Source organism: Panulirus ornatus, chromosome 6 (assembly GCF_036320965.1).
Source record: "Panulirus ornatus isolate Po-2019 chromosome 6, ASM3632096v1, whole genome shotgun sequence".
In the NCBI taxonomy this organism is placed as follows: Eukaryota; Metazoa; Arthropoda; class Malacostraca; order Decapoda; family Palinuridae; genus Panulirus; species Panulirus ornatus.
Window position 1 is genome coordinate 26,509,757 of NC_092229.1, and position 27,868 is coordinate 26,537,624.

At 40.8% G+C, this 27,868-nt stretch overlaps 1 protein-coding gene across 1 annotated transcript in view; it reads right to left on the reverse strand.

The window, feature by feature from the left end:
- LOC139749133 (sorting nexin-25-like) overlaps window positions 1-27,868 on the reverse strand; it is a 455,484-nt gene that overhangs the window by 171,879 nt on the left and 255,737 nt on the right. The window contains 1 exon segment of the mRNA XM_071662758.1: window positions 8,062-8,198. Within this exon segment, the coding sequence (XP_071518859.1) occupies window positions 8,062-8,198 (137 nt within the window).

Genomic DNA, 27,868 nt, shown 5'->3' on the forward strand with positions numbered 1-27,868 from the left:
GAGAGTTGGGGTGAGAGACTATCAGTAAATCTTAGGGAGAATAAAAAGATGTTCTGGAAGGAGGTAAATAGGGTGCGTAAGACAAGGGAGCAAATGGGAACTTCAGTGAAGGGCGTAAATGGGGAGGTGATAACAAGTAGCGGTGATGTGAGAAGGAGATGGAATGAGTATTTTGAAGGTTTGTTGAATGTGTCTGATGACAGAGTGGCAGATATAGGGTGTTTTGGTCGAGGTGGTGTGCAAAGTGACAGGGTTTGGGAAAATGATTTGGTAAACAGAGAAGAGGTAGTAAAAGCTTTGCGGAAGATGAAAGCCGGCAAGGCAGCAGGTTTGGATGGTATTGCAGTGGAATTTATTAAAAAGGGGGGTGACTGTATTGTTGACTGGTTGGTAAGGTTATTTAATGTATGTATGACTCATGGTGAGGTGCCTGAGGATCGGCGGAATGCGTACATAGTGCCATTGTACAAAGGCAAAGGGGATAAGAGTGAGTGCTCAAATTACAGAGATATAAGTTTGTTGAGTATTCCTGGTAAATTATATGGGAGGGTATTGATTGAGAGGGTGAAGGCATGTACAGAGCATCAGATTGGGGAAGAGCAGTGCGGTTTCAGAAGTGGTAGAGGATGTGTGGATCAGGTGTTTGCTTTGAAGAATGTATGTGAGAAATACTTAGAAAAGCAAATGGATTTGTATGTAGCATTTATGGATCTGGAGAAGGCATATGATAGAGTTGATAGAGATGCTCTGTGGAAGGTATTAAGAATATATGGTGTGGGAGGCAAGTTGTTAGAAGCAGTGAAAAGTTTTTATCGAGGATGTAAGGCATGTGTACGTGTAGGAAGAGAGGAAAGTGATTGGTTCTCAGTGAATGTAGGTTTGCGGCAGGGGTGTGTGATGTCTCCATGGTTGTTTAATTTGTTTATGGATGGGGTTGTTAGGGAGGTAAATGCAAGAGTCCTGGAAAGAGGGGCAAGTATGAAGTCTGTTGGGGATGAGAGAGCTTGGGAAGTGAGTCAGTTGTTGTTCGCTGATGATACAGCGCTGGTGGCTGATTCATGTGAGAAACTGCAGAAGCTGGTGACTGAGTTTGGTAAAGTGTGTGGAAGAAGAAAGTTAAGAGTAAATGTGAATAAGAGCAAGGTTATTAGGTACAGTAGGGGTGAGGGTCAAGTCAATTGGGAGGTGAGTTTGAATGGAGAAAAACTGGAGGAAGTGAAGTGTTTTAGATATCTGGGAGTGGATCTGTCAGCGGATGGAACCATGGAAGCGGAAGTGGATCATAGGGTGGGGGAGGGGGCGAAAATTTTGGGAGCCTTGAAATATGTGTGGAAGTCGAGAACATTATCTCGGAAAGCAAAAATGGGTATGTTTGAAGGAATAGTGGTTCCAACAATGTTGTATGGTTGCGAGGCGTGGGCTATGGATAGAGATGTGCGCAGGAGGATGGATGTGCTGGAAATGAGATGTTTGAGGACAATGTGTGGTGTGAGGTGGTTTGATCGAGTAAGTAACGTAAGGGTAAGAGAGATGTGTGGAAATAAAAAGAGCGTGGTTGAGAGAGCAGAAGAGGGTGTTTTGAAATGGTTTGGGCACATGGAGAGAATGAGTGAGGAAAGATTGACCAAGAGGATATATGTGTCGGAGGTGGAGGGAACGAGGAGAAGAGGGAGACCAAATTGGAGGTGGAAAGATGGAGTGAAAAAGATTTTGTGTGATCGGGGCCTGAACATGCAGGAGGGTGAAAGGAGGGCAAGGAATAGAGTGAATTGGAGCGATGTGGTATACAGGGGTTGACGTGCTGTCAGTGGATTGAATCAAGGCATGTGAAGCGTCTGGGGTAAACCATGGAAGGCTGTGTAGGTATGTATATTTGCGTGTGTGGACGTATGTACATGTGTATGGGGGGGGGTTGGGCCATTTCTTTCGTCTGTTTCCTTGCGCTACCTCGCAAACGCGGGAGACAGCGACAAAGTATCAAAAAAAAAAAAAAAAAAACAAATATATATATATATATATATATATATATATATATATATATATATATATCTTTTTTATTTTTTTTATTATACTCTGTCGCTGTCTCCCGCGTTTGCGAGGTAGCGCAAGGAAACAGACGAAAGAAATGGCCCAACCCCCCCCCATACACATGTATATACATACGTCCACACACGCAAATATACATACCTACACAGCTTTCCATGGTTTACCCCAGACGCTTCACATGCCTTGATTCAATCCACTGACAACACGTCAACCCCGGTATACCACATCGCTCCAATTCACTCTATTCCTTGCCCTCCTTTCACCCTCCTGCATGTTCAGGCCCCGATCACACAAAATCTTTTTCACTCCATCTTTCCACCTCCAATTTGGTCTCCCTCTTCTCCTCGTTCCCTCCACCTCCGACACATATATCCTCTTGGTCAATCTTTCCTCACTCATTCTCTCCATGTGCCCAAACCATTTCAAAACACCCTCTTCTGCTCTCTCAACCACGCTCTTTTTATTTCCACACATCTCTCTTACCCTTACGTTACTCACTCGATCAAACCACCTCACACCACACATTGTCCTCAAACATCTCATTTCCAGCATATCCATCCTCCTGCGCACAACTCTATCCATAGCCCACGCCTCACAACCATACAACATTGTTGGAACCACAATTCCTTCAAACATACCCATTTTTGCTTTCCGAGATAATGTTCTCGACTTCCACACTTTCTTCAAGGCCCCCAGAATTTTCGCCCCCTCCCCCACCCTATGATCCACTTCCGCTTCCATGGTTCCATCCGCTGCCAGATCCACTCCCAGATATCTAAAACACTTCACTTCCTCCAGTTTTTCTCCATTCAAACTCACCTCCCAATTGACTTGACCCTCAACCCTACTGTACCTAATAACCTTGCTCTTATTCACATTTACTCTTAACTTTCTTCTTCCACACACTTTACCAAACTCAGTTACCAGCTTCTGCAGTTTCTCACATGAATCAGCCACCAGCGCTGTATCATCAGCGAACAACAACTGACTCACTTCCCAAGCTCTCTCATCCCCAACAGACTTCATCCTTGCCCCTCTTTCCAAAACTCTTGCATTTACCTCCCTAACAACCCCATCCATAAACAAATTAAACAACCATGGAGACATCACACAACCCTGCCGCAAATCTACATTCACTGAGAACCAATCACTTTCCTCTCTTCCTACACGTACACATGCCTTACATCCTCGATAAAAACTTTTCACTGCTTCTAACAACTTGCCTCCCACACCATATATTCTTAATACCTTCCACAGAGCATCTCTATCAACTCTATCATATGCCTTCTCCAGATCTATAAATGCTACATACAATTCCATTTGCTTTTCTAAGTATTTCTCACATACATTCTTCAAAGCAAACACCTGATCCACACATCCTCTACCACTTCTCAAACCACACTGCTCTTCCCCAATCTGATGCTCTGTACATGCCTTCACCCTCTCAATCAATACCCTCCCATACAATTTGCCAGGAATACTCAACAAACTTATACCTCTGTAATTTGAGCACTCACTCTTATCCCCTTTGCCTTTGTACAATGGCACTATGCACGCATTCCGCCAATCCTCAGGCACCTCAATATATATATATATATATACACATATATATATATATATATATATATATATATATATATATATATATATATATATATATATTATATATATATATATTATCCCTGGGGATTGGGGAGAAAGAATATGTCCCACGTGTTCCCTGCGTGTCATAGAATATTTTTTTTTTTTTTTCAAACTATTCGCCATTTCCCGCATTAGCGAGGTAGCGTTAAGAACAGAGGACTGGGCCTTTTTCGGAATATCCTCACCTGGCCCCCTCTGTTCCTTCTTTTGGAAAATTAAAAAAAAACGAGAGGGGAGGATTTCCAGCCTCCCGCTCCCTCCCCTTTTAGTCGCCTTCTACGACACGCAGGGAATACGTGGGAAGTATTCTTAATCCCCTATCCCCAGGGATATATATATATATATATTATCCCTGGGGATAGGGGAGAAAGAATATGTCCCACGTGTTCCCTGCGTGTCGTAGAATATATATATATATATTCATTTTTTCTATTTACTTATCATACTTTGTCGCTGTCTCCCACGTTAGCGAGGTAGTGCAAGGAAACAGATGAAAGAATGGCCCAACCCACCCATATACACATGTACATACATAAAAGCCCACACATACACATATACATACCTATATATTTCAATGTATCAATTATACTTTTATATTTATTTATCATACTTTGTCACTGTCTCCTGCGTTAGTCAGGTAGTGCAAGGAAACAGACGAAAGAATGGCCCAACCCACCCACATACACATGTATATACATACATGTCCACACATGCACATATACATACCTATACATCTCCATTGGGAGGTGAGTTTGAATGGAGAAAAACTGGAGGAAGTGAAGTGTTTTAGATATCTGGGAGTGGATCTGACAGCGGATGGAACCATGGAAGCGGAAGTGGATCATAGGGTGGGGGAGGGGGCGAAAATCCTGGGGGCCTTGAAGAATGTGTGGAAGTCAAGAACATTATCTCGGAAAGCAAAAATGGGTATGTTTGAAGGAATAGTGGTTCCAACAATGTTGTATGGTTGCGAGGTGTGGGCTATGGATAGAGTTGTGCGCAGGAGGATGGATGTGCTGAAAATGAGATTTTTGAGGACAATGTGTGGTGTGAGGTGGTTTGATCGAGTGAGTAACATAAGGGTAAGAGAGATGTGTGGAAATAAAAAGAGCGTGGTTGAGAGAGCAGAAGAGGGTGTTTTGAAGTGGTTTGGGCACATGGAGAGGATGAGTGAGGAAAGATTGACCAAGAGGATATATGTGTCGGAGGTGGAGGGAACAAGGAGAAGAGGGAGACCAAATTGGAGGTGGAAAGATGGAGTGAAAAAGATTTTGTGTGATCGGGGCCTGAACATGCAGGAGGGTGAAAGGAGGGCAAGGAATAGAGTGAATTGGAGCGATGTGGTATACCGGGGTTGACGTGCTGTCAGTGGATTGAATCAAGGCATGTGAAGCGTCTGGGGTAAACCATGGAAAGCTGTGTAGGTATGTATATTTGCGTGTGTAGACGTATGTATATACATGTGTATGGGGGGGTTGGGCCATTTCTTTCGTCTGTTTCCTTGCGCTACCTCGCAAACGCGGGAGACAGCGACAAAGTATAATAAATAAAAATAACATCTCAATGTATACCTATATATACACACACAGACATATACATATATAAACATGTACATTTCAATGTATACATACATATACATATATACACATGTACATATTCATACTTGCTGCCTTTATCCATTCCCATTGCCACCCCACCACACATGAAATAGCACCCCCTCCCCCAGCGCGCGTGCAAGGTAGCACTAGGAAAAGACAACAAAGGCCATATTCATTCACACTCAGTCTGTAGCTGTCATGTGTAATGCACCAAAATCACAGCTCCCTTTATACATCCAGGCGCCACAAAACTTTCCATGGTTTACCCCAGATGATTCACATACCCTGGTTAAATCCACTGACAGAACGTTGACCCCGGTATACCACATCGTTCCAATTCACTCGATTCCTTGCATGCCTTTCACCCTTCTGTATGTTCAGGCCCAATTGCTCGAAATCATTTTCATTCCATCCTTCCATCTCCAATCTAGTCTCCCACTTCTACTTGTTCCCTTCACCTCTGATATATATATCATCTTTGTCAATCTTTCCTCACTCATTCTCTCCATGTGACCAAACTATTTCAATACACCCTCTTCTGCTCTCTGAGCCACACTCTTTCAACCACCACCCAACTCTCTTACCCTTTCATTACTTAATTAAACCACCTCACATATTGTTCTCAAACATTTAATTTCCATCACATCCACCCTACTCTGCACAACCCTATCTATAGCCCATGCCTCGCAACCATATAACATTGTTGGAACCACTATTCCTTCAAACATACCCATTTTTGCTCTCTGAGATAATGTTCTCGCCTTCCACACATTCTTCAACGCTCCCAGAACCTTTGCCCCCTCCCCCTCCCTGTGACTTAATTTCACTTCTATGGTTCCATCTGCTGCTAAATCCACTCTCAGATATCTAAAACACTTCACTTCCTTCAGTTTTTCTCCATTCATACTTACCTCCCAATTTACTTGTCCCTCAATCCTACTGAACCTAATAACCTTACTCTTATTCACTTTCACTCTCAGCTTTTTTCTTTCACACACTTTACCAAACTCAGTCACCAACTTCTGTAGTTTCTCACCCAAATCAGCCACCAGCACTGTACCACTGACTTACTTCCCAAGCCCTCTCATCCACAACAGACTGCATACTTGCCCCTCTCTCCAAAACTCTTGAATTCACCTCCCTAACAACCCCATCCATAAACAAATTAAACAACCATGGAGACATCATGCACCCCTGCTGCAAACCGACATTCACTGGGAACCAATCACTTTCCTCTCTTCCTACTCATACTCATGCGTTATATCCTTGGTAAAAACTTTTTGCTGCTTCTAGCAACCACCTCCTGCACTATATACTCTTAAAACCTTCCACAAAGCATCTCTATCAACCCTATCATATGCTTTCTCCAGATCCATAAATGCTACATACAAATCCATCTGTTTTTCTAAGTAATCCATTTGTTTTTCGAAGTTTTCAAATATATTCTTCAAAGCAATTACCTGATCCACACATCCTCTACCACTTCTGAAACCACACTACTCTTCCCTAATCTGATACTCTGCTCTGTACATGCCTTTACCCTCTCAATCAATACTTTCCCATATAGTTTCCCAGGAATACTCAACAAAATTATACCTCTGTAATTCAAACACTCACCTTTATCCCCTTTGCCTTAGCACAATGGCACTATGCATGCATTCCACCACTCTTCAGGAACTTCACCATGAAGCATACATACATTAAATATCATTATCACCCACTCAACAACATAGTCACCCTCTTTTCTTAATAAATTCCACTACAATACCATCCAAACCTGCCACCTTGCCTGTTTTCATTTTCCACAAAGCTCTTACTACCTCTTCTATGTTTAACAAACCATTTTCCCTGACCCTCTCACTTCACACACCACCTCGACCAAAACACCCTATATCTGCCACTTTATCATCAAACACATTCAACAAACCTTCAAAATGCTCATTCCATCTCCTTCTCACTTCATCACTACTCGTTATTACCTCCCCATTAGCCCCTTTCACTGATGTTCCTGTTTTCATTTGTTCTCTTGTCTTATGCACTTTACCTCCTTCCAAAACATCTTTTTATTCTCCCTAAAATTCAATGATACTCTCTCACCCCAATTCTCATTTGCACTCTTTTACACCTCTTGCACCTTTGCTTGACCTCCTACCTCTTTCTTTTATACATCTCCCAGTCATTTGCACTAATTCCCTGCAAAAATCATCCAAATCCTCTCTCTTCTCTTTCACTAAGAATCTTACTTTTTCATCCCACCACTCACTACTCTTTCTAATCTGTGTATGTGAGAAGATATGTCTTTCTTCATCTGTATCCTGGTGCTAACTTTCTAACATGGGATATGGCAATCAAGTATGAAAAAAATATATGAGCAGAAAGCAATGCCTTTTCTTATATACACAGACTATTTCATACTTACTGATGACTATGTAAAACATAAACCCTCATTGAGAAGACTGAATCTGAAAAACTGACACAGTAAGGAAAGTTACTTTAAGAATAATGGGTTTAACATGGTAAAATAAGCCATGCATAAGTAGTTTCATAAAAAATCTAATATATGTTTTAAGTTAACACATAAGAGGTGTATCACATGTACTGTACATATATGACGGCACATTAGTACAATTAATCCAAGATGAAGTAAACACATGGGAATATATGAATATCAGTATCTTTGGTAATGATATATAAGAACTACAAAACATCAAAGCATAGACTGACCCTACTTAAACACAATAAAGTTGTACAGATTCACTCACTCAACACTAACCAAAAGCTTATTGGTAAGCCTTTCCTGAAGGTGTGCCAATTTATTCCGAGCATAAGTAGAATGATCAGAAAGTTGCATCTGTACCTGCTCTACTGATTCTGTACTACTTCCTTCTGTATTTCCTGGTCCTCCTTCCTCTAAAAATACCAAACAGGAGTGATATTAGTTAAAACAATGCAAGTAAAACAGCTGGGTCTTAAAGAACATTAAATTCGTGTACTTAGTGATAATACAAAGGATTTCAGAATTATGTTCTAGATTACAGTATGGACTTTAGAGTGACACACATATGTTATAAAACTTTATAAAACATATCAGGTACAGCAGCTTAGATGGCCATTAAAGGGAATAAACTAAAGAGAAAGTGGCTAAAATACTCTTCACACAACTGGTAAATACGAGGACATAAATCATGAATTTATCCCAGGCAGAACCAATTTGAAAAACCAATTTGAAAGCCCATACTCACAAACATGCATATGTCTTCAAACATATCAGAATGGAAGCTCAGATGGTCATTTAACAGAATGAGGTACAAAAATGAGAATAACCACTCTTCACATCACTTGTTATGATGTAAATCATGAATAAATCTCAGGCAAAACCCAATGTGAAAGCCCATATTCTCAAAACTAAGTTTCTGCACAAGTTTCACTATAACCTTGTTATTTACTGTGCAATCTTTATTGTTTTTTCAATTTGTTCTCAAGAGTTAAGATGTTATTCTTATCAAAACTACCTATAAAACATTTACCAGAATTCTTTTCATGTCTGTTTGTAGCTTTGGCTCTCTCTGCATAAGACATTTTTCATGCCCATGATACGTTACAAATGTAATTGCATGATTTGAAATAGAATTGGCTGAAAACAAGCAGCATGCTAAATAAGGCATATAAAGTTCAAGTTCAAGTGGAGTTGTGTGCTGAAAAAAGACTGGTGATTGGGAATACTGGGTTTAAAATGAGGGATATAAACAAGTAAATATATCTGAGTAAGAAAGATGATCAATGGACATTATTAGATTACACATTAAATGATAGGCATGTAAGAGAGATAGAGACTTCTAGATGTATATATGCTGAAAAGTGTGGCTGTTGGGATGACTGATCACTATCTTGTGAAGGTGAGGGTGAAGATTTGTAGACATTTCTGAAAAAGAAAACACAATTTTGGGAGAAGAGAGTAAGTGAGAGTAAATGAGCTTGGAAAGGAGACTTGGGGGAAGAAATAGCAGGCAACTGAGTGCAGAATGGCAAACAGTGAGAGCAAATGAAGCGAGGGAAGTGGGTCAGGAATGGGAGGTATTGAGGGAAGCAGTGATGGTATGTGCAATGGGAGATGTATGAGAGAAAGTGGCAGGAGCTGAAGAGGAAGGTGCCGGGTTGAAATAGAAGGAAAATGAGAGTTGGGGTGAGAGGATCATTAAACTTTAGGGAGAATAAAAAGGTATTTTGGAAGGAGATAAATAATGTGCGGAAGACAAGAGAAGAAAAAGGAACATCAGTGAAGGGGGTAAAAGAAGTGTTAACAAGTAGTGCTGAAGTGAGGATGAGATGGAAGGAGTATTTTGAAGGACTGTTAAATGTGTCTGATGATAGAGTGGCAGATGTAGGGTTTTTCAGCAGGGTGGTATGTGTAGTGAGAGAGAATGAAGAATGGTTTGAAGAGAGATGAGGTGGTGAAAGCCCTGCATAACATGAAATGCAGCAAGGCGGATGGAGTGGATGGTACTGCAGTTAAATTTATTAAGAAAGGGATGCCTGTGATGTTGATTGGTTGGTATGATAATCATTGTGTGTATAGATCATAGTGAGGTGCCTGAGAATTAGCAGAATGCATGTACAGGAAACCCTCAATTTAATGGACTAATAAGAGGGAAGGGGTGTCTGTTAATGCCAAAAGTTTGTTAAACTGAATGTAACATATGGGCCATTTTCTAATACAAAATATGCAGTCATATAATATAGTGTTGTACAACATAAAATTATCAAATCATAACAAAAAATATGAAATATTTACTCAGCTTTTTGACAGTGAAGTTGTTGAAGAGTATTTTGCTGTGACTATAGTGATAGTAGTAAAGTAGGCTTTATTCAGTCTTTATTCAGTCTAACCCAGGCTAACAAAAACAAATGTGATATGAAATGTGCATGGTGCAGTGTTTGAGGTTTTTGAATTTTTTCTGTTTTAAACTATTATCAATTAATTCATTATTTATTTTATTTATCTATTTTGCTTTGTCGCTGTCTCCTGCGTTAGAGAGGTAGCGCAAGGAAGCAGACGAAAGAATGGCCCAACCCACCCACATACACATGTATATACATACATGTCCTAACACGCAAATATACATACTTATACATCTCAACGTATACATATGTATACACACACAGCCATATACATATATACATATGTACATAATTCATACTGTCTGCCATTATTCACTCCCATCGTCACCCCGCCACACATGAAATAACAACCCCCTCCCCCCTTATGTGTGCGAGGTAGCGCTATGAAAAGAAAACAAAGACCCCATTCGTTCACACTCAGTCTCTAGCTGTTATGTAATAATGCACTGAAAACATAGCTCCCTTTCCACATCCAGGCCCCACAGAACTTTCCATGGTTTACCCCAGACGCTTCACATGCCCTGGTTCAATCCATTGACAGCACGTCGACCCCGGTATACCACATCATTCCAATTCACTCTATTCCTTGCATGCCTTTCACCCTCCTGCATGTTCAGGCCTCGATCACTCTAAATCTTTTTCACTCCATCTTTCTACCTCCAGTTTGGTCTCCCACTTCTCTTTCCTTCCATCTCTGACACATATATCCTCTTGGTCAATCTTTCCTCACTCATTCTCTCCATGTGACCAAACCATTTCAAAATAACCTCTTCTGCTCTCTCAACCACACTCTTTTTATTACCACACATCTCTCTTACCCTATTATTACTTACTCAATCAAAACACCTCACACCACATATTGTCCTCAAACATCTCATTCCTAGCAAATCCACCCTCCTCTGCAGAACTCTATCCATAGCCCATGCCTCGCAACCACATAACATTGTTGGAACCACTATTCCTTCAAACATACCCATTTTTGCTATCCGAGATGATGTTCTCGACTTCCACACATTCTTCAACGCTTCCAGAACTTTTGCCACCTCCCCTACCCTATGATTCACTTCCGCTTCCATGGTTCCATCCGCTGCCAAATCCACTCCCAGATATCTAAAAAACACTTCACTTCCTCCAGTTTTTCTCCATTCAAACTTACCTCCCAATTGACTTGCCCCTCAACCCTACTGTACCTAATAACCTTGCTCTTATTCATATTTACTCTCAGCTTTCTTCTTTCACACACTTTACCAAAACTCAGTCACCAGCTTCTGCAGTTTCTCACATGAATCAGCCACCAGCCCTGTAGCTTCTGCAGTTTCTCACATGAATCAGCCACCAACGCTGTATCATCAGCGAACAACAAATGACTCACTTCCCAAGCTCTCTCATCCACAACCCCTCTTTCCAAAACTCTTGCATTCACCTCCCTAACAACCCCATCCATAAACAAATTGAACAACCATGAAGACATTACACACCCCTGCCATAAACCTACATTCACTGAGAACCAATCATTTTCCTCTCTTCCTACATGCACACATGCCTTACATCGTAGATAACAACTTTTCACTGCCTCTAACAACTTGCCTCCCACACCATATATTCTTAATACCTTCCACAGAGCATCTCTATCAACTCTATCATATGTCTTCTCCAGATCCATAAATGCTACATACAAATCCATTTGCTTTTCTAAGTATTTTTCACATACATACTTCAAAGCAAACACCTGATCCACACATCCTCTACCACTTCTGAAACCACACTGCTCTTCCCCAATCTGATGCTCTGTACATGCCTTCACCCTCTAAATCAATACCCTCCCATATAATTTCCCAGGAATACTCAACAAACTTATACCTCTGTAATTTGAGCACTCACTTTTATCCCCTTTGCCTTTGTACAATGGCATTATGCAATCATTCCACCAATCCTCAGGCACCTCACAACTAGTCAAACATACATTAAATAACCTTACCAACCAGTTAACAATACAGTCACCCCCCTTTTTTAATAAATTCCACTGCAATACCATCCAAATCTGCTGCCTTGCCGGCTTTCATCTTCCACAAAGCTTTTACTACCTCTTCTCTGTTTACCAAATCATTTTCCCTAACTCTATCACTTTGCACACCACCTCGACCAAAACACCTTATATCTGCCACTCCATCATCAAACACATTCAACAAACCTTCAAAATACTCACTCCATCTCCTTCTCACATCACCACTACTTGTTATCACCTCCCCATTAGCCCCCTTCGCTGATGTTCCCATCGATTCCCTTGTCTTACGCACTTTATTTACTTCCTTCCATAACATCTTTTCATTCTCCCTAAAATTTAATGATACTCTCTCACCCTAACTCTCATTTGCCCTCTTTTTCACCTCTTGCACCTTTCTCTTGACCTGCCTCTTTCTTTTATACATCTCCCACTCATTTGCATTATTTCCCTGCAAAAATCGTCCAAATGCCTCTATCTTCTCTTTCACTAATAATCTTACTTCTTCATCCCACCACTCACTACCCTTTCTAATCTGCCCACCTCCCACGCCTCTCATGCCACAAGCATCTTTTGCGCAAGCCATCACTGCTTCCCTTAATACATCCCATTCCTCCCCCACTCCCCTTACATCCTTTGTTCTCACCTTTTTCCATTCTGTACTCAGTCTCTCCTGGTACTTCCTCACACAAGTCTCCTTCCCAAGCTCCCTTACTCTCACCATTCTTTTCACCCCAATATTCTCTCTTCTTTTCTGAAAACCTCTACAAATCTTCACCTTTGCCTCCACAAGATAATGATCAGACATCCCTCCAGTTGCACCTCTCAGCACATTAACATCCAAAAGTCTCTCTTTTGTGCGCCTATCAATTCACACATAATCCAATAATGCTCTCTGGCCATCTCTCCTACTTACATATGTATACTTATGTATATCTCTCTTTTCAAACCAGGTATTCTGAATCACCAGTCCTTTTTCAGCACATAAATCTACAAGCTCTTCACCATTTCCATTTACAACACTGAACACCCCATGTACACCAATTATTCCCTCAACTGCCACATGACTCACCTTTGCATTCAAATCACCCAACACTATAACCCAGTCTCGTGCATCAACACTAATAACACACTCACTCAGCTGCTCCCAAAACACTTGCCTCTCATGATCTTTCTTCTCATGCCCAGGTGCATATGCACCAATAATCACCCATCTCTCTCCATCAACTTTCAGTTTTACCCATATCAATCTAGAGTTACTTTCTTACACTCTACCACATACTCCCACCACTCCTGTTTCAGGAGTAATGCTACTCCTTCCCTTGCTCTTGTCCTCTCACTAACCCCTGACTTTACTCCCAAGACATTCCCAAACCACTTTCCCCTTTATCTTGAGCTTCGTTTCACTCAGAGCCAAAACATCCAGGATCCTTTCCTCAAACATTTCTACCTATCTCTCCTTTTTTCTCATCTTGGTTACATCCACACACCCTTTAGACACCCCAATCTGGCCTTTGAGTAGGATGAGCACTCCCGCGGACTCCTTCTTCTGTTTCCCCTTTCAGAAAGTCAAAATATCAATTAAAATTATCAATTAATGCACCGTATTATTAATTGTCCATTAAATCGAGGGTTTACGAATAGTGCCAAGGCAGAGGGATAAAGGTGAGTGTTTAAACTGCAGAGGTTTGTTGAGTATACCTGGTAAGTTTTATGGAAGGGTATTGATTTAGAGTGAAGGCAAGTATAGAGCATGTGGGCTGGGGAGGATCAGAGTGGTTTCAGAAATGGTAGAGGATGCATGGATCGGTGCTTGCTTTGATGAATGTGTACGAGAAATATTAGAAAAACAGATGGATTTGTATGTGACATCATGGATTCAGAGGAGGCATATGATACAGTTGATAGAGATGCTTTGTGGAAGGTATCAAGAATATATGGGGTGGAGTTAACTGCTACAAGCAGAGAAGTTTTTATCATGGTTTAAGGAGTATGTGTTTTATCTATTTTGCTTTGTCGCTGTCTCCCGCGTTAGAGAGGTAGCGCAAGGAAGCAGACGAAAGAATGGCCCAACCCACCCACATACACATGTATATACATACATGTCCTAACACGCAAATATACATACTTATACATCTCAACGTATACATATGTATACACACACAGCCATATACATATATACACATGTACATAATTCATACTGTCTGCCATTATTCACTCCCATCGTCACCCCGCCACACATGAAATAACAACCCCCTCCCCCCTTATGTGTGCGAGGTAGCGCTATGAAAAGAAAACAAAGGCCCCATTCGTTCACACTCAGTCTCTAGCTGTCATGTAATAATGCACCGAAAACATAGCTCCCTTTCCACATCCAGGCCCCACTGAACTTTCCATGGTTTACCCCAGACGCTTCACATGCCCTGGTTCAATCCATTGACAGCACGTCGACCCCGGTATACCACATCATTCCAATTCACTCTATTCCTTGCACGCCTTTCACCCTCCTGCATGTTCAGGCCTCGATCACTCTAAATCTTTTTCACTCCATCTTTCTACCTCCAGTTTGGTCTCCCACTTCTCTTTCCCTCCATCTCTGACACATATATCCTCTTGGTCAATCTTTCCTCACTCATTCTCTCCATGTGACCAAACCATTTCAAAATAACGTCTTCTGCTCTCTCAACCACACTCTTTTTATTACCACACATCTCTCTTACCCTATTATTACTTAATCAAAACACCTCACACCACATATTGTCCTCAAACATCTCATTCCTAGCAAATCCACCCTCCTCTGCAGAACTCTATCCATAGCCCATGCCTCGCAACCACATAACACTGTTGGAACCACTATTCCTTCAAACATACCCATTTTTGCTATCCGAGATGATGTTCTCGACTTCCACACATTCTTCAACGCTTCCAGAACTTTTGCCCCCTCCCCTACCCCATGATTCACTTCCGCTTCCATGGTTCCATCTGCTGCCAAATCCACTCCCGGATATCTAAAAAACACTTCACTTCCTCCAGTTTTTCTCCATTCAAACTTACCTCCCAATTGACTTGCCCCTCAACCCTACTGTACCTAATAACCTTGCTCTTATTCACATTTACTCTCAGCTTTCTTCTTTCACACACTTTACCAAAACTCAGTCACCAGCTTCTGCAGTTTCTCACATGAATCAGCCACCAGCCCTGTAGCTTCTGCAGTTTCTCACATGAATCAGCCACCAACGCTGTATCATCAGCGAACAACAAATGACTCACTTCCCAAGCTCTCTCATCCACAACCCCTCTTTCCAAAACTCTTGCATTCACCTCCCTAACAACCCCATCCATAAACAAATTGAACAACCATGAAGACATTACACACCCCTGCCATAAACCTACATTCACTGAGAACCAATCACTTTCCTCTCTTCCTACATGTACACATGCCTTACATCGTAGATAACAACTTTTCACTGCCTCTAACAACTTGCCTCCCACACCATATATTCTTAATACCTTCCACAGAGCATCTCTATCAACTCTATCATATGTCTTCTCCAGATCCATAAATGCTACATACAAATCCATTTGCTTTTCTAAGTATTTTTCACATACATACTTCAAAGCAAACACCTGATCCACACATCCTCTACCACTTCTGAAACCACACTGCTCTTCCCCAATCTGATGCTCTGTACATGCCTTCACCCTCTAAATCAATACCCTCCCATATAATTTCCCAGGAATACTCAACAAACTTATACCTCTGTAATTTCAGCACTCACTTTTATCCCCTTTGCCTTTGTACAATGGCACTATGCAATCATTCCACCAATCCTCAGGCACCTCACAATTAGTCAAACATACATTAAATAACCTTACCAACCAGTTAACAATACAGTCACCCCCCTTCTTTAATAAATTCCACTGCAATACCATCGAAATCCGCTGCCTTGTCGGCTTTCATCTTCCACAAAGCTTTTACTACCTCTTCTCTGTTTACCAAATCATTTTCCCTAACCCTATCACTTTGCACACCACCTCGACCAAAACACCCTATATCTGCCACTCCATCATCAAACACATTCAACAAACCTTCAAAATACTCACTCCATCTCCTTCTCACATCACCACTACTTGTTATCACCTCCCCATTAGCCCCCTTCACTGATGTTCCCATTGATTCCCTCGTCTTTTTTTTTTTTTTTTTTTTTTTTTTATACTTTGTCGCTGTCTCCCGCGTTTGCGAGGTAGCGCAAGGAAACAGACGAAAGAAATGGCCCAACCCCCCCCCCCATACACATGTACATACACACGTCCACACACGCAAATATACATACCTACACAGCTTTCCATGGTTTACCCCAGACGCTTCACATGCCTTGATTCAATCCACTGACAGCACGTCAAACCCTTCCCTTGTCTTACGCACTTTATTTACTTCCTTCCATAACATCTTTTTATTCTCCCTAAAATATAATGATACTCTCTCACCCTAACTCTCATTTGCCCTCTTTTTCACCTCTTGCACCTTTCTCTTGACCTGCCTCTTTCTTTTATACATCTCCCACTCATTTGCATTATTTCCCTGCAAAAATCGTCCAAATGCCTCTATCTTCTCTTTCACTAATAATCTTACTTCTTCATCCCACCACTCACTACCCTTTCTAATCTGCCCACCTCCCACGCCTCTCATGCCACAAGCATCTTTTGCGCAAGCCATCACTGCTTTCCTAAATACATCCCATTCCTCCCCCACTCCCCTTACATCCTTTGTTCTCACCTTTTTCCATTCTGTACTCAGTCTCTCCTGGTACTTCCTCACACAAGTCTCCTTCCCAAGCTCCCTTACTCTCACCATTCTTTTCACCCCAATATTCTCTCTTCTTTTCTGAAAACCTCTACAAATCTTCACCTTTGCCTCCACAAGATAATGATCAGACATCCCTCCAGTTGCACCTCTCAGCACATTAACATCCAAAAGTCTCTCTTTTGTGCGCCTATCAATTCACACGTAATCCAATAATGCTCTCTGGCCATCTCTCCTACTTACATATGTATACTTATGTATATCTCTCTTTTCAAACCAGGTATTCTCAATCACCAGTCCTTTTTCAGCAAATAAATCTACAAGCTCTTCACCATTTCCATTTACAACACTGAACACCCCATGTACACCAATTATTCCCTCAACTGCCACATGACTCACCTTTGCATTCAAATCACCCAACACTATAACCCGGTCTCGAGCATCAACACTAATAACACACTCACTCAGCTGCTCCCAAAACACTTGCCTCTCATGATCTTTCTTCTCATGCCCAGGTGCATATGCACCAATAATCACCCATCTCTCTCCATCAACTTTCAGTTTTACCCATATCAATCTAGAGTTACTTTCTTACACTCTACCACATACTCCCACCACTCCTGTTTCAGGAGTAATGCTACTCCTTCCCTTGCTCTTGTCCTCTCACTAACCCCTGACTTTACTTCCAAGACATTCCCAAACCACTCTTCCCCTTTATCTTGAGCTTCATTTCACTCAGAGCCAAAACATCCAGGATCCTTTCCTCAAACATACTACCTATCTCTCCTTTTTTCTCATCTTGGTTACATCCACACACATTTAGACACCCCAATCTGAGCCTTTGAGTAGGATGAGCACTCCCCGCGTGACTCCTTCTTCTGTTTCCCCTTTCAGAAAGTCAAAATATCAATTAAAATTATCAATTAATGCACCGTATTATTACTTGTCCATTAAATCGAGGGTTTACCGAATAGTGCCAAGGCAAGAGGGATAAAGGTGAGTGTTTAAACTGCAGAGGTTTGTTGAGTATACCTGGTAAGTTTTATGGGAGGGTATTGATTGAGAGTGAAGGCAAGTATAGAGCATGTGACTGGGGAGGATCAGAGTGGTTTCAGAAATGGTAGAGGATGCATGGATCAGGTGCTTGCTTTGATGAATGTGTACGAGAAATACTTAGAAAAACAGATGGATTTGTATGTGACATCATGGATTCAGAGGAGGCATATGATACAGTTGATAGAGATGCTTTGTGGAAGGTATCAAGAATATATGGGGTGGAAGTTAATTGTTACAAGCAGAGAAGTTTTTATCATGGTTGTAAGGAGTATGTGTGAGTAAGAAGAGAGGAGAGGCAATGGTTCCAATGGTCTGCAGTAGGGGTGCGTGATGTCACCATGGTTGTTTAATTTGCTTATGGATAGTGTGCTGAAGGAGGTAAATGAAAGAGTCTTGGAGAGAGGGGCAAGTATGCTGTCTTTGGGGAAAGAGAAGGCCTGGGAAGCAAGTCAGTTGTTGTTTGCTGATGATACAGTGCTGGTGGCTAATTCGAGTGAGAAACTGCATAAGTTGGAGACTGAGTTTGAAAGTGTGTGTGAGAGGAGAAAGTTAAGAGTGAATGAGAATAAAAGCAAGGTCATTAGGTACAGCAGGGTTAAGGGTCAATTCAGTTGGGATATAAGTTTGAAAAATTGGAGGAAGTGAAGTGGACACAGCAGTGAATGGAATCATGGAAGTGATCATAGGGAGGGATAGGGGGAACAAAGGTTTTTAGAGTGATGAAAAATGTGTGGGGAGAGAGAATGTTATCAGAAAGGGCAAAAATGGGCATGTTTAAAGGAATTGCAGTCCTAACAATAATATATGGTTATGAGGCATGGGCTAAACATAGCATTGTGCAGAGGAGGGTAGATGTGTTGTAAAATAAAATGTTTCAGGACAATATGTGGCATGAGGTGGTTTCATCAAGTAAGAAATGAAAGGGTAAGAGAGATGCTATTATTAATATTTTTTTTTTTTTACTATACTTTGTCGCTGTCTCCCGCGTAGCGAGGTAGCACAAGGAAACAGACGAAAGAATGACCTAACCCACCCACACACACATGTATATACATACATGTCCACAAACGCACATATTCATTTCTACGTATACATATATATATAAATACATAGACATATACATATATACACATTTACATAATTCATACTTGCTGCCTTTAACCATTCCCGTCGCCACCCCGCCACGCATAGAACAACAACCCCCTCCCCCTGCATGCATGCGAAGTAGCACTAGAAAAAGACAACAAAGGCCATATTCATTCACACTAAGTCTCTAGCTGTCATGTATAATGCACCGAAACCACACCTCCCTTTCCACATCCAGGCCCCAAGAAACTTTCCATGGTTTACCCCAGACGTTTCACATTCCCTGGTTCAATCCATTGACAGCACATCGACCCAGGTATACCACATCGTTCCAATTCACTCTATTCCCTGCATGCCTTACACCCTCCTGCATGTTCAGGCCCCGATCGCTCAAAATCTTTTTCATTCCATCTTTCCACCTCCAATTTGGTCTCCCACTTCTCCTTGTTCCCTCCACCTCTGAGACATATATCCTCTTGGTCAATCTTTCCTCACTCATTCTCTCCATGTGACCAAACCATTTCAAAACACCCTCTTCTGCTCTCTCAACCACACTCTTTTTATTATCTCACATCTCTCTTACCCCTTTCATTACTTACTCAATCAAACCACCTCACACCACATATTGTCCTCAAACATCTCATTTCCAACACATCCACCCTCCTGCACACAACTCTATCTATAGCCCACACCTCACAACCATATAACATTGTTGGAACCATTTTTCAACGCTCCCAAAACATTCACCCCCTCCCTACCCTGTGACTCACTTCCGCTTCCATTGTTCCATTCGCTGCCAAATCCACTCCCAGATATCTAAAACACTTCACTTCCTCCAGTTTTTCTCCATTCAAACTTACCTCCAAACTGACTTGTCCCTAAAACCTACTGTACCAAATAACCTTACTCTTATTCACATTTACTCTCAACTTTCTTCTTTCATACACTTTACCAAACTCAGTCACCAGCTTCTGCAGTTTCTCACATGAATCAGCCACCAGCGCTGTATCATCAGCGAACAACAACTGACTCACTTCCCAAGCTCTTTCATCCACAACAGACTGCATACTTGCCCCTCTTTCCAAAACTCTTGCATTCACCTCCCTAACAACCCCATCCATAAACAAATCAAACAACCATGGAGACATCACACACCCCTGCCGCAAACCTACATTCACTGAGAACCAATCACTTTCCTCTCTTCCTACACATACACTTGCTTTACATCCTCGATAAAAGCTTTTCACTGCTTCTAACAACTTGCCTCCCACACCATATATTCTTAATACCTTCCACAGAGCATCTCTATCAACTCTATCATATGCCTTCTCCAGATCCATAAATGCTACATACAAACCCTTTTGCTTTTCTAAGTATTTCTCACATACATTCTTCAAAGGAAACACCTGATCCACACATCCTCTACCACTTCTGAAAGCACACAGCTCTTCCCCAATCTGATGCTCTGTACATGCCTTCACCCTCTCAATCAATACCCTCCCATATAATTTCCCAGAAATACTCAACAAACTTATATCTCTGTAATTTGAGCACTCACCTTTGTCCCCTTTGGCTTTGTACAATGGCACTATGCAAGCATTCCACCAATCTTCAGGCACCTCACCATGAGACATATATACATTAAATAACCTTACCAACAATACAGTCACCCCCTTTTTTAATAAATTCCACTGCAATACCATCCAAATCTGTTGCCTTGCCGGCTTTCATCTTCTGTAAAGCTTTTACTACCTCTTCTCTGTTTACCAAATCATTTTCCCTAACCCTCTCACTTTGCATACCACCTCGACCAATACACCCTATACCTGCCACTTTATCATCAAACACATTCAACAAACCTTCAATATAATCACTCCATCTCCTTCTCACATCACCACTACTTGTTATCACCTCCCCATTAGACCCCTTCACTGAAGTTCCCATTTGTTCCCTTGTCTTACACACTTCATTTACTTCCTTCCAAAACATCTTTTTATTCTCCCTAAAATTTAATGATACTCTCTCACCCTAACTCTCATTTGCCCTCTTTTTCACCTCTTACACCTTTCTCTTGACCTCCTGCCTCTTTCTTTTATACATCTCACACTCATTTGCATTTTTTCCCTGCAAAAATCGTCCAAATGCCTCTCTCCTCTCTTTCACTAATAATCTTACTTCTTCATCCTACCACTCACTACCCTTTCTAATCTGCCCACCTCCCACGCTTTTCATGCCACAAGCATCTTTTGCGCAAGCCATCACTGCTTCCCTAAATACATCCTATTCCTCCCCCACTCCACTTACCTCCTTTGTTCTCACCTTTTTCCATTCTGTACTAAGTCTCTCCTGGTACTTCCTCACACAAGTCTCCTTCCCAAGCTCACTTACTCTCATCACTCTCTTCACCCCAACATTTTCCCTTCTTTTCTAAAAACCTCTACAAATCTTCACCTTTGCCTCCACAAGATAATGATCAGACATCCCTCCAGTTGTACCACTCAGCACATTAACAACCAAAAGTCTCTTTTTTGCATGCCTATTAATTAACACATAATCCAATAAAGCTCTCTGGTCATCTCTCCTACTTATATACTTATATTTATGTATATCTCTCTTTTTAAACCATGTATTCCCAATCACCAGTCCTTTTTCAGCACATAAATCTACAAGCTCTTCACCATTTCCATTTACAACACTGAACACCCCATGTATACCAATTATTCCCTCAACTGCCACATGACTCACCTTTGCATTCAAATCACCCATCACTATAACACGGTCTTGTGCATCAAATCCACTAAGACACTCATTCAGCTGCTCCCAAAACACTTGCCTCTCACGATCTTTCTTCTCATACCCAGGTTCATATGCACCAATAATCACCCATCTCTCTCCATCAACTTTCAGTTTTACCCATATCAATCTAGAGTTTACTTTCTTACACTCTATCACATACTCCCACCAATCCTGTTTTAGGAATAGTGCTGCTTCTTCCCTTGCTCTTGTCCTCTCACCAACCCCTGACTTTACTCCCAAGACATTCCCAAACCACTCTTCCCCTTTACCCTTGAGCTTCATTTCACTCAGAGCCAAAACATCCAGGTTCCTTTCCTCAAACATACTGCCTATCTCTCCTTTTTTCTCATCTTGGTTACATCCAACACATTTAGACACCTCAATCTAAGCCTTCGAGGAGGATGAGCACTCCCCGCATGACTCCTTCTGTTTCCCCTTTTAGAAAGTTGAAATACAAGGAGGGAAGGGTTTCTAGCCCCCTGCTCCTGTCCCCTTTATTCACCTTCTACAACATGTGAGGAATGCGTGGGAAGTATTCTTTCTCCCCATCCTCTATTTTCGTAATTGATTGCCATTTCCTGTCCCAGCAAGGAATGTGTCAGAAGTGGAGGGAACAGGAACAATAGGGAATCCAAACTGGAGATGAAAGGATGGAGTGAAAAAGATTTTGAGTGACTAGGGATTTTGAGTGACTAGGGCCTGAATACGTATGAGGGTGAAAAGAAGTGTGCATGGGATAGAGTGGATTGGAATGATGTGGTGTATTGGGGCTGACATGCTGTGAAGTATTTGGTTCAATCCATGGAAAGGTCTGAAGGGCCTGGACATTCATAGGGAGCTGTCTTTGGTGCATTACACGACAGTTAGAGAATAGATGTGAGCTGAAGTACCCTTTCTTCGTCTGCTCCTGGCTCAATCTTACTAATGTGGAAAATGACAATCAAGTCTGAAAAAATATCGTTATAGACTGTATCAATAAAATCAATTTTGCACTTCAGTACAGCTCTCTATGTAGTTCAAATGTTGTTCATTATCATCACCATTCAACTTTATCTTGGATTCTTTATATTTTACATAATTTTGTACCCTAAGCATAACTAATATGAGAAGTTACCTTTTTCCTGCAAAAACATGATACAATGGCAGGAACCACTAGACAAAGATTTTGGAAGAGAGCACTAACTGATGGTGCACCATGAGAGTAGTAAGGGGCATCAAAAGGATTAAAAGATACATTAGAGAAATGTCAAACACCTCTTTCATTGATTTCTAAACTGAAGGCTCTTTAGAAAGGTAAAGATGGGGGTTATCTTTTCAAAATCTTGAGCCCTGACATACACGCCTGGTCTTTGAGGCCAGGGAAAGATGTTCCTTACTGAGAGAGTTCTAGTTTCCTGCATACAGAAAGATGTTCCCCTTGACAGTATTTACTGATCTCTACCAATTCTATCAGAGATTTCACTAAGGCATAATGAATGAAGTTTAAAACCTTTCATCTTCCAAGAGTAGAGCAAAACTGAAGTATTTCTAAATTTACTCCTTTCATACAAAGGCTGAACCTTGATAATCTGACCACCTTGGGGCCACAGCCATTCTGGTTTAATTAATTTGCTGAACTAGTGATGGTTAGTTTAAGGAAACCTTTTTCATATTTCAATGAACGAAAATAATCAATGAATAAAAATAAATCACTGTATTATGAATAAAATTCATTCATTCATTCATTATACTCTGTCACTGTCTCACGCATTAGCAAGGTAGCACAAGGAAACAGATGAAAGAATGGCCCAACCCACCTACGTACACATGTATATACATACATGTCCACACATGCACACATACAAACCTATACATCTCAACGTATACATATATATACACAAACAGACATATACATATATACACATGTACATAATTCATAGTCTGCCATTATTCATTCCTGTCGCCACGCCGCCACACATGAAATGACAACCCCCCTCCCCCTGCATGTGCGCGAGGTAGCGCTAAGAAAAGACAACAAAGGCCACATTTGTTCACACTCAGTCTCTAACTGTCATGTGTAATGCCCCGAAACCACAGCTCCCTTTCCACATCCAGGCCCCACAAAACTTTCCATGGTTTACCCCAGATTTTAATAAACAAACATCAAGATAATTTATGATTCATTAGTCTTTGACCTAATGTATTGCATTATTCCTGCTACCAATGTGAGATGTTGTGACCTGCAGGCAGCAACATTTCAAGTTCTGAAAGTAGTGGACTGTTTGAGTTGCTGTCTGTTTCTTCTGTGATAATAGAGAAGATATCTGGGGCTGGATTTGAGACTGGTACATCTGGGGTAGCAGATGTTGAAGCTGCTGGATTTTCAATTGTACAGGATTGTGCTTCATTTTTCTAAGTTATCTTTTTAAATATATCAGGCAGCAGAAGTTGTTTCATGTATTTTGGTCTTTTCTTGTTTAGCTTATCTTGCAAAAGGGTGTATATTCATAATTTTTGGGTTGGTTATAAAGCTGTTACACTAATCCTGTAATCATCTCACTTATTAACTGAATAAATCCTATTGTCACTTCCATTTTTGTCACTGTCTTCCTTGTTTCCATTATTTTTGTACAGATTTACAACCATATATACAATATCCGTATCAGCAATTTGATGTTTTATAGGTTTGTCCAAGTTGATTCTCATCCATTCTTCTAGATTTTCTTTTCCTTTTTTTTTACTACTAAAAAAAGAGTATATTCTATATTAGGGTCTTCAGGGTTAAGCTCAAACATTAATGCTGGCCATAGTTTGTGCCATCCATGTTTCAGCAATGATGAGTCAATTGAATGCCATGGATTAGCAAAAGACTTAATAGGTGTATCAGCATTAACAGTATACTACAACTTTTTCACAAGCTTAGAGTGGTATTTACACTTGAATGAGAATAATATGCCCTGATCTTATGGTTGGGTGAGTGAAGTACATTTCTATGGGAAATATGCAGCTACAAAATTGTGCTTCACAAGCTGGTCTGCACTAAGGTGGGCTTAACAATTACATAACAGAAAAAGGAACTTTGCTAACTGAGTCTGGCCCAACAGGCATTCAAAGTTCTGGCTTCTGGCCCCCCAAAAATTCAAACCACTCCAAGATGAATCACTGGGTACCTTTGAACAGCTTGCAATGCTCCTGGGAGGCAACTTTTATCTATGACCAGCAACTTGCATCTCTGCATACCAGCTGCATTTAAACATCCCACGATGTTTACCTGATCATTTGAACTTTTAAACCCCACAGACTTTTCTCCATCTTCTGCAGCTAATGTCTTTTCTGGTATGCAATGTCAATATGAAGCTGTTTCATTAGCCTGCTTAAAACGTAAATTTTTGTTAGATTCTGTGTAAACTCACTGAAATACTGAGTGGCTTTCTCTGCATCTGCTGAATGCTTCTTCCTACACAAAGCAAACAGACATATGCCATAATGCTTTTTTTAATCTCTGAATCCTGCCTATGATATAATTACACTCATAGCCTAAATTAAGTTTTCTGTGAAATACCTTGGCCTAGTCCATTTTCTTTTCTCCAGACATAATGACACCATCATTTCTATGTGCAGTATGAACAACTGAATCAGTGCTTGGTCAAGCTCAGGACTTTTGCCACCTTTCACAGTCTTTAGAAAAAATATTAATTTCTTTGACTACCAGCATAAAACCTTATACAGGTGCACCAAAGATTTTCCGGCAACTGATGGTTCGGCACCTCTTTTAGTCCAGACAAAATTATGTGAGGGAACTTGAAATTACCACGGCCGCCAGACTAGTTTATGGGGTGGCCACAGATGGCGCTGTGTGTATGGCGTGCTTATTTACATTACACTGCACTTGTTGGTGGTGATACCGCAATTCTGTGAGATTCTTAGACTATTTTGCTTAAATTTAACCCTAGCTATGGCTCCTAAGACATATGAACGTGTCAGTCATGGTGTCAAATGTAAACATCAGTCCATATCGATCCAAGATAAAGTAGAACTATCGAAAAAAATGGACCGTGGTGTTTTGGTGCATAAGCTGTGTGACATCTACAGAATTGCTTCAACTGTTTATGATATAAAGAAGCAAAGAGAGAAAACAACGATTCCAAGATGCAAATGGCGATTAGAAAAACTATGAAAGATGGAAAGAGTACTGAGCACGATCAAGTGATGATGGAATGGTTTCAACAGCGTCGGAGTGATGAAGTGGACTTGTCAGGTAGCATGACAATGGACCAGGATAAGTTGTTCCATAAAGAACTTAGATTACAACATAACTGACTATAGTGAAGGATGGCTTCAAAGATTCAAGAAGATTCATGGAATTTCCATGAATAAAGTGTATGGAGATAAGTGGTCTGCAAACCATGAAGGAGCGGCTGAGTATGTAGACAAATTTGTGAAACTTGTAGCTGATGAGCACCTCAGTCCTGAGCAGGTGTAAAATGGAAATGAAACTACATTATTCTGGCAATTCACTCCTAGGAAAACACTAACAACAGAAGACGAAGAAGACTCCACAGGATTCAAACAATCTAAGGACAGACTTACCATCTTAGACTGCTCAAACATTTAATATCTGTTTGATCTAAATTTCTAGCAGTCCATGGTATACTGCAGACACATGGAAGATGTATAATTAGTGGGTTAGAGGTGTGTTGATGAATTACCATTATATGACCACAGTTGGTCTGGCAAAATGGTTAATCCGACACTGCTTTGGAACCAAGAGTGCCAGAAAATCGGTGGTGTACCTGTAATCTATTTTTTCTGTTTTTCAATGCATACACCACATATCTCAGGTAATCACTGCACTGATGTACCTCAGTCAAGTTTTTCAACAATTTCACCTTCTGAACTAATAAGGAATAATGTTTACATATCTAGAGGTAATCAACAGCAAAAATAAAAAAAAAGGCTAAACTTTAAAACAAGATGGCTAAATCATGAAAGCAAATTTAACCATAGATCGTTGCAATGATAAGGATATTTATGATATGCTGTGTCCAACTAGTTCAACAGCTGGAACCTGGGGATGTGGTGGGCAGATGGAATTTTACCAGTGGTCTGATGCACACCCCCATTGTATCTCCAAATCTCATTCTCTGATGAGGTACAGTTTACCGGATTTGGAATAAACAACAATAGAAACACTCATTTATGGGTATAAGACAATACACATGTAACACTAGAATTTTTTTTAACACTGTTCTGTGAACATGTGTGTTGTCAATGACAACCAGCTGCTTGAACTATTCATCTTCCAGGAACACCTACAAGTATGATTCATGTCAGGTTTCTGGAACATGAGTTGCCAGCCCTGTTGGAGGATGTTCCACTGTGAACAAAAGTATGTAAGTAGTGCCAACATAACAGAAAACCCCCACATTACATTTGACATGCACAGTTACCTCATTCATTAGACCTCTACCTGTTAGATTTTCATGCGTAGGGTCTGCAAGTTCAAGGTGACCAATCTGAACAATCATTAGAGGTGAGCAGTATTGTATCTCAATGTAAGCACAATGCAAACTGCAGTGTAAGAACATGTTCAAATAATCAACTTCTTACTGTGCAAATCTTCATTTCTTTAAATTCTTATCTAGCCATAGCTCTGTAACTATTGAGAGTTAGACCAATGTTCATAGAACAATTCTGAACGGTAATGGCTTCAGGAATCAGTTGCCAAAGTATTGACACAAAGTCATGCTACACCCTGTATGTACGGAAAAGGGCACTGTGACTATAAATTATTACAAAACAATTACAAAAATAAATCAATATGTAACTGCATACTGAACTCCTCAAAAATAACTGCAATACATGTGTCAAACCCAAAGTAGTATGGGTGAGGATTGGAAAAGTTACTGATAAAATTAAACAAGGCTGTCTGCATCTTGCTAGTTTAATGCTTGGCTG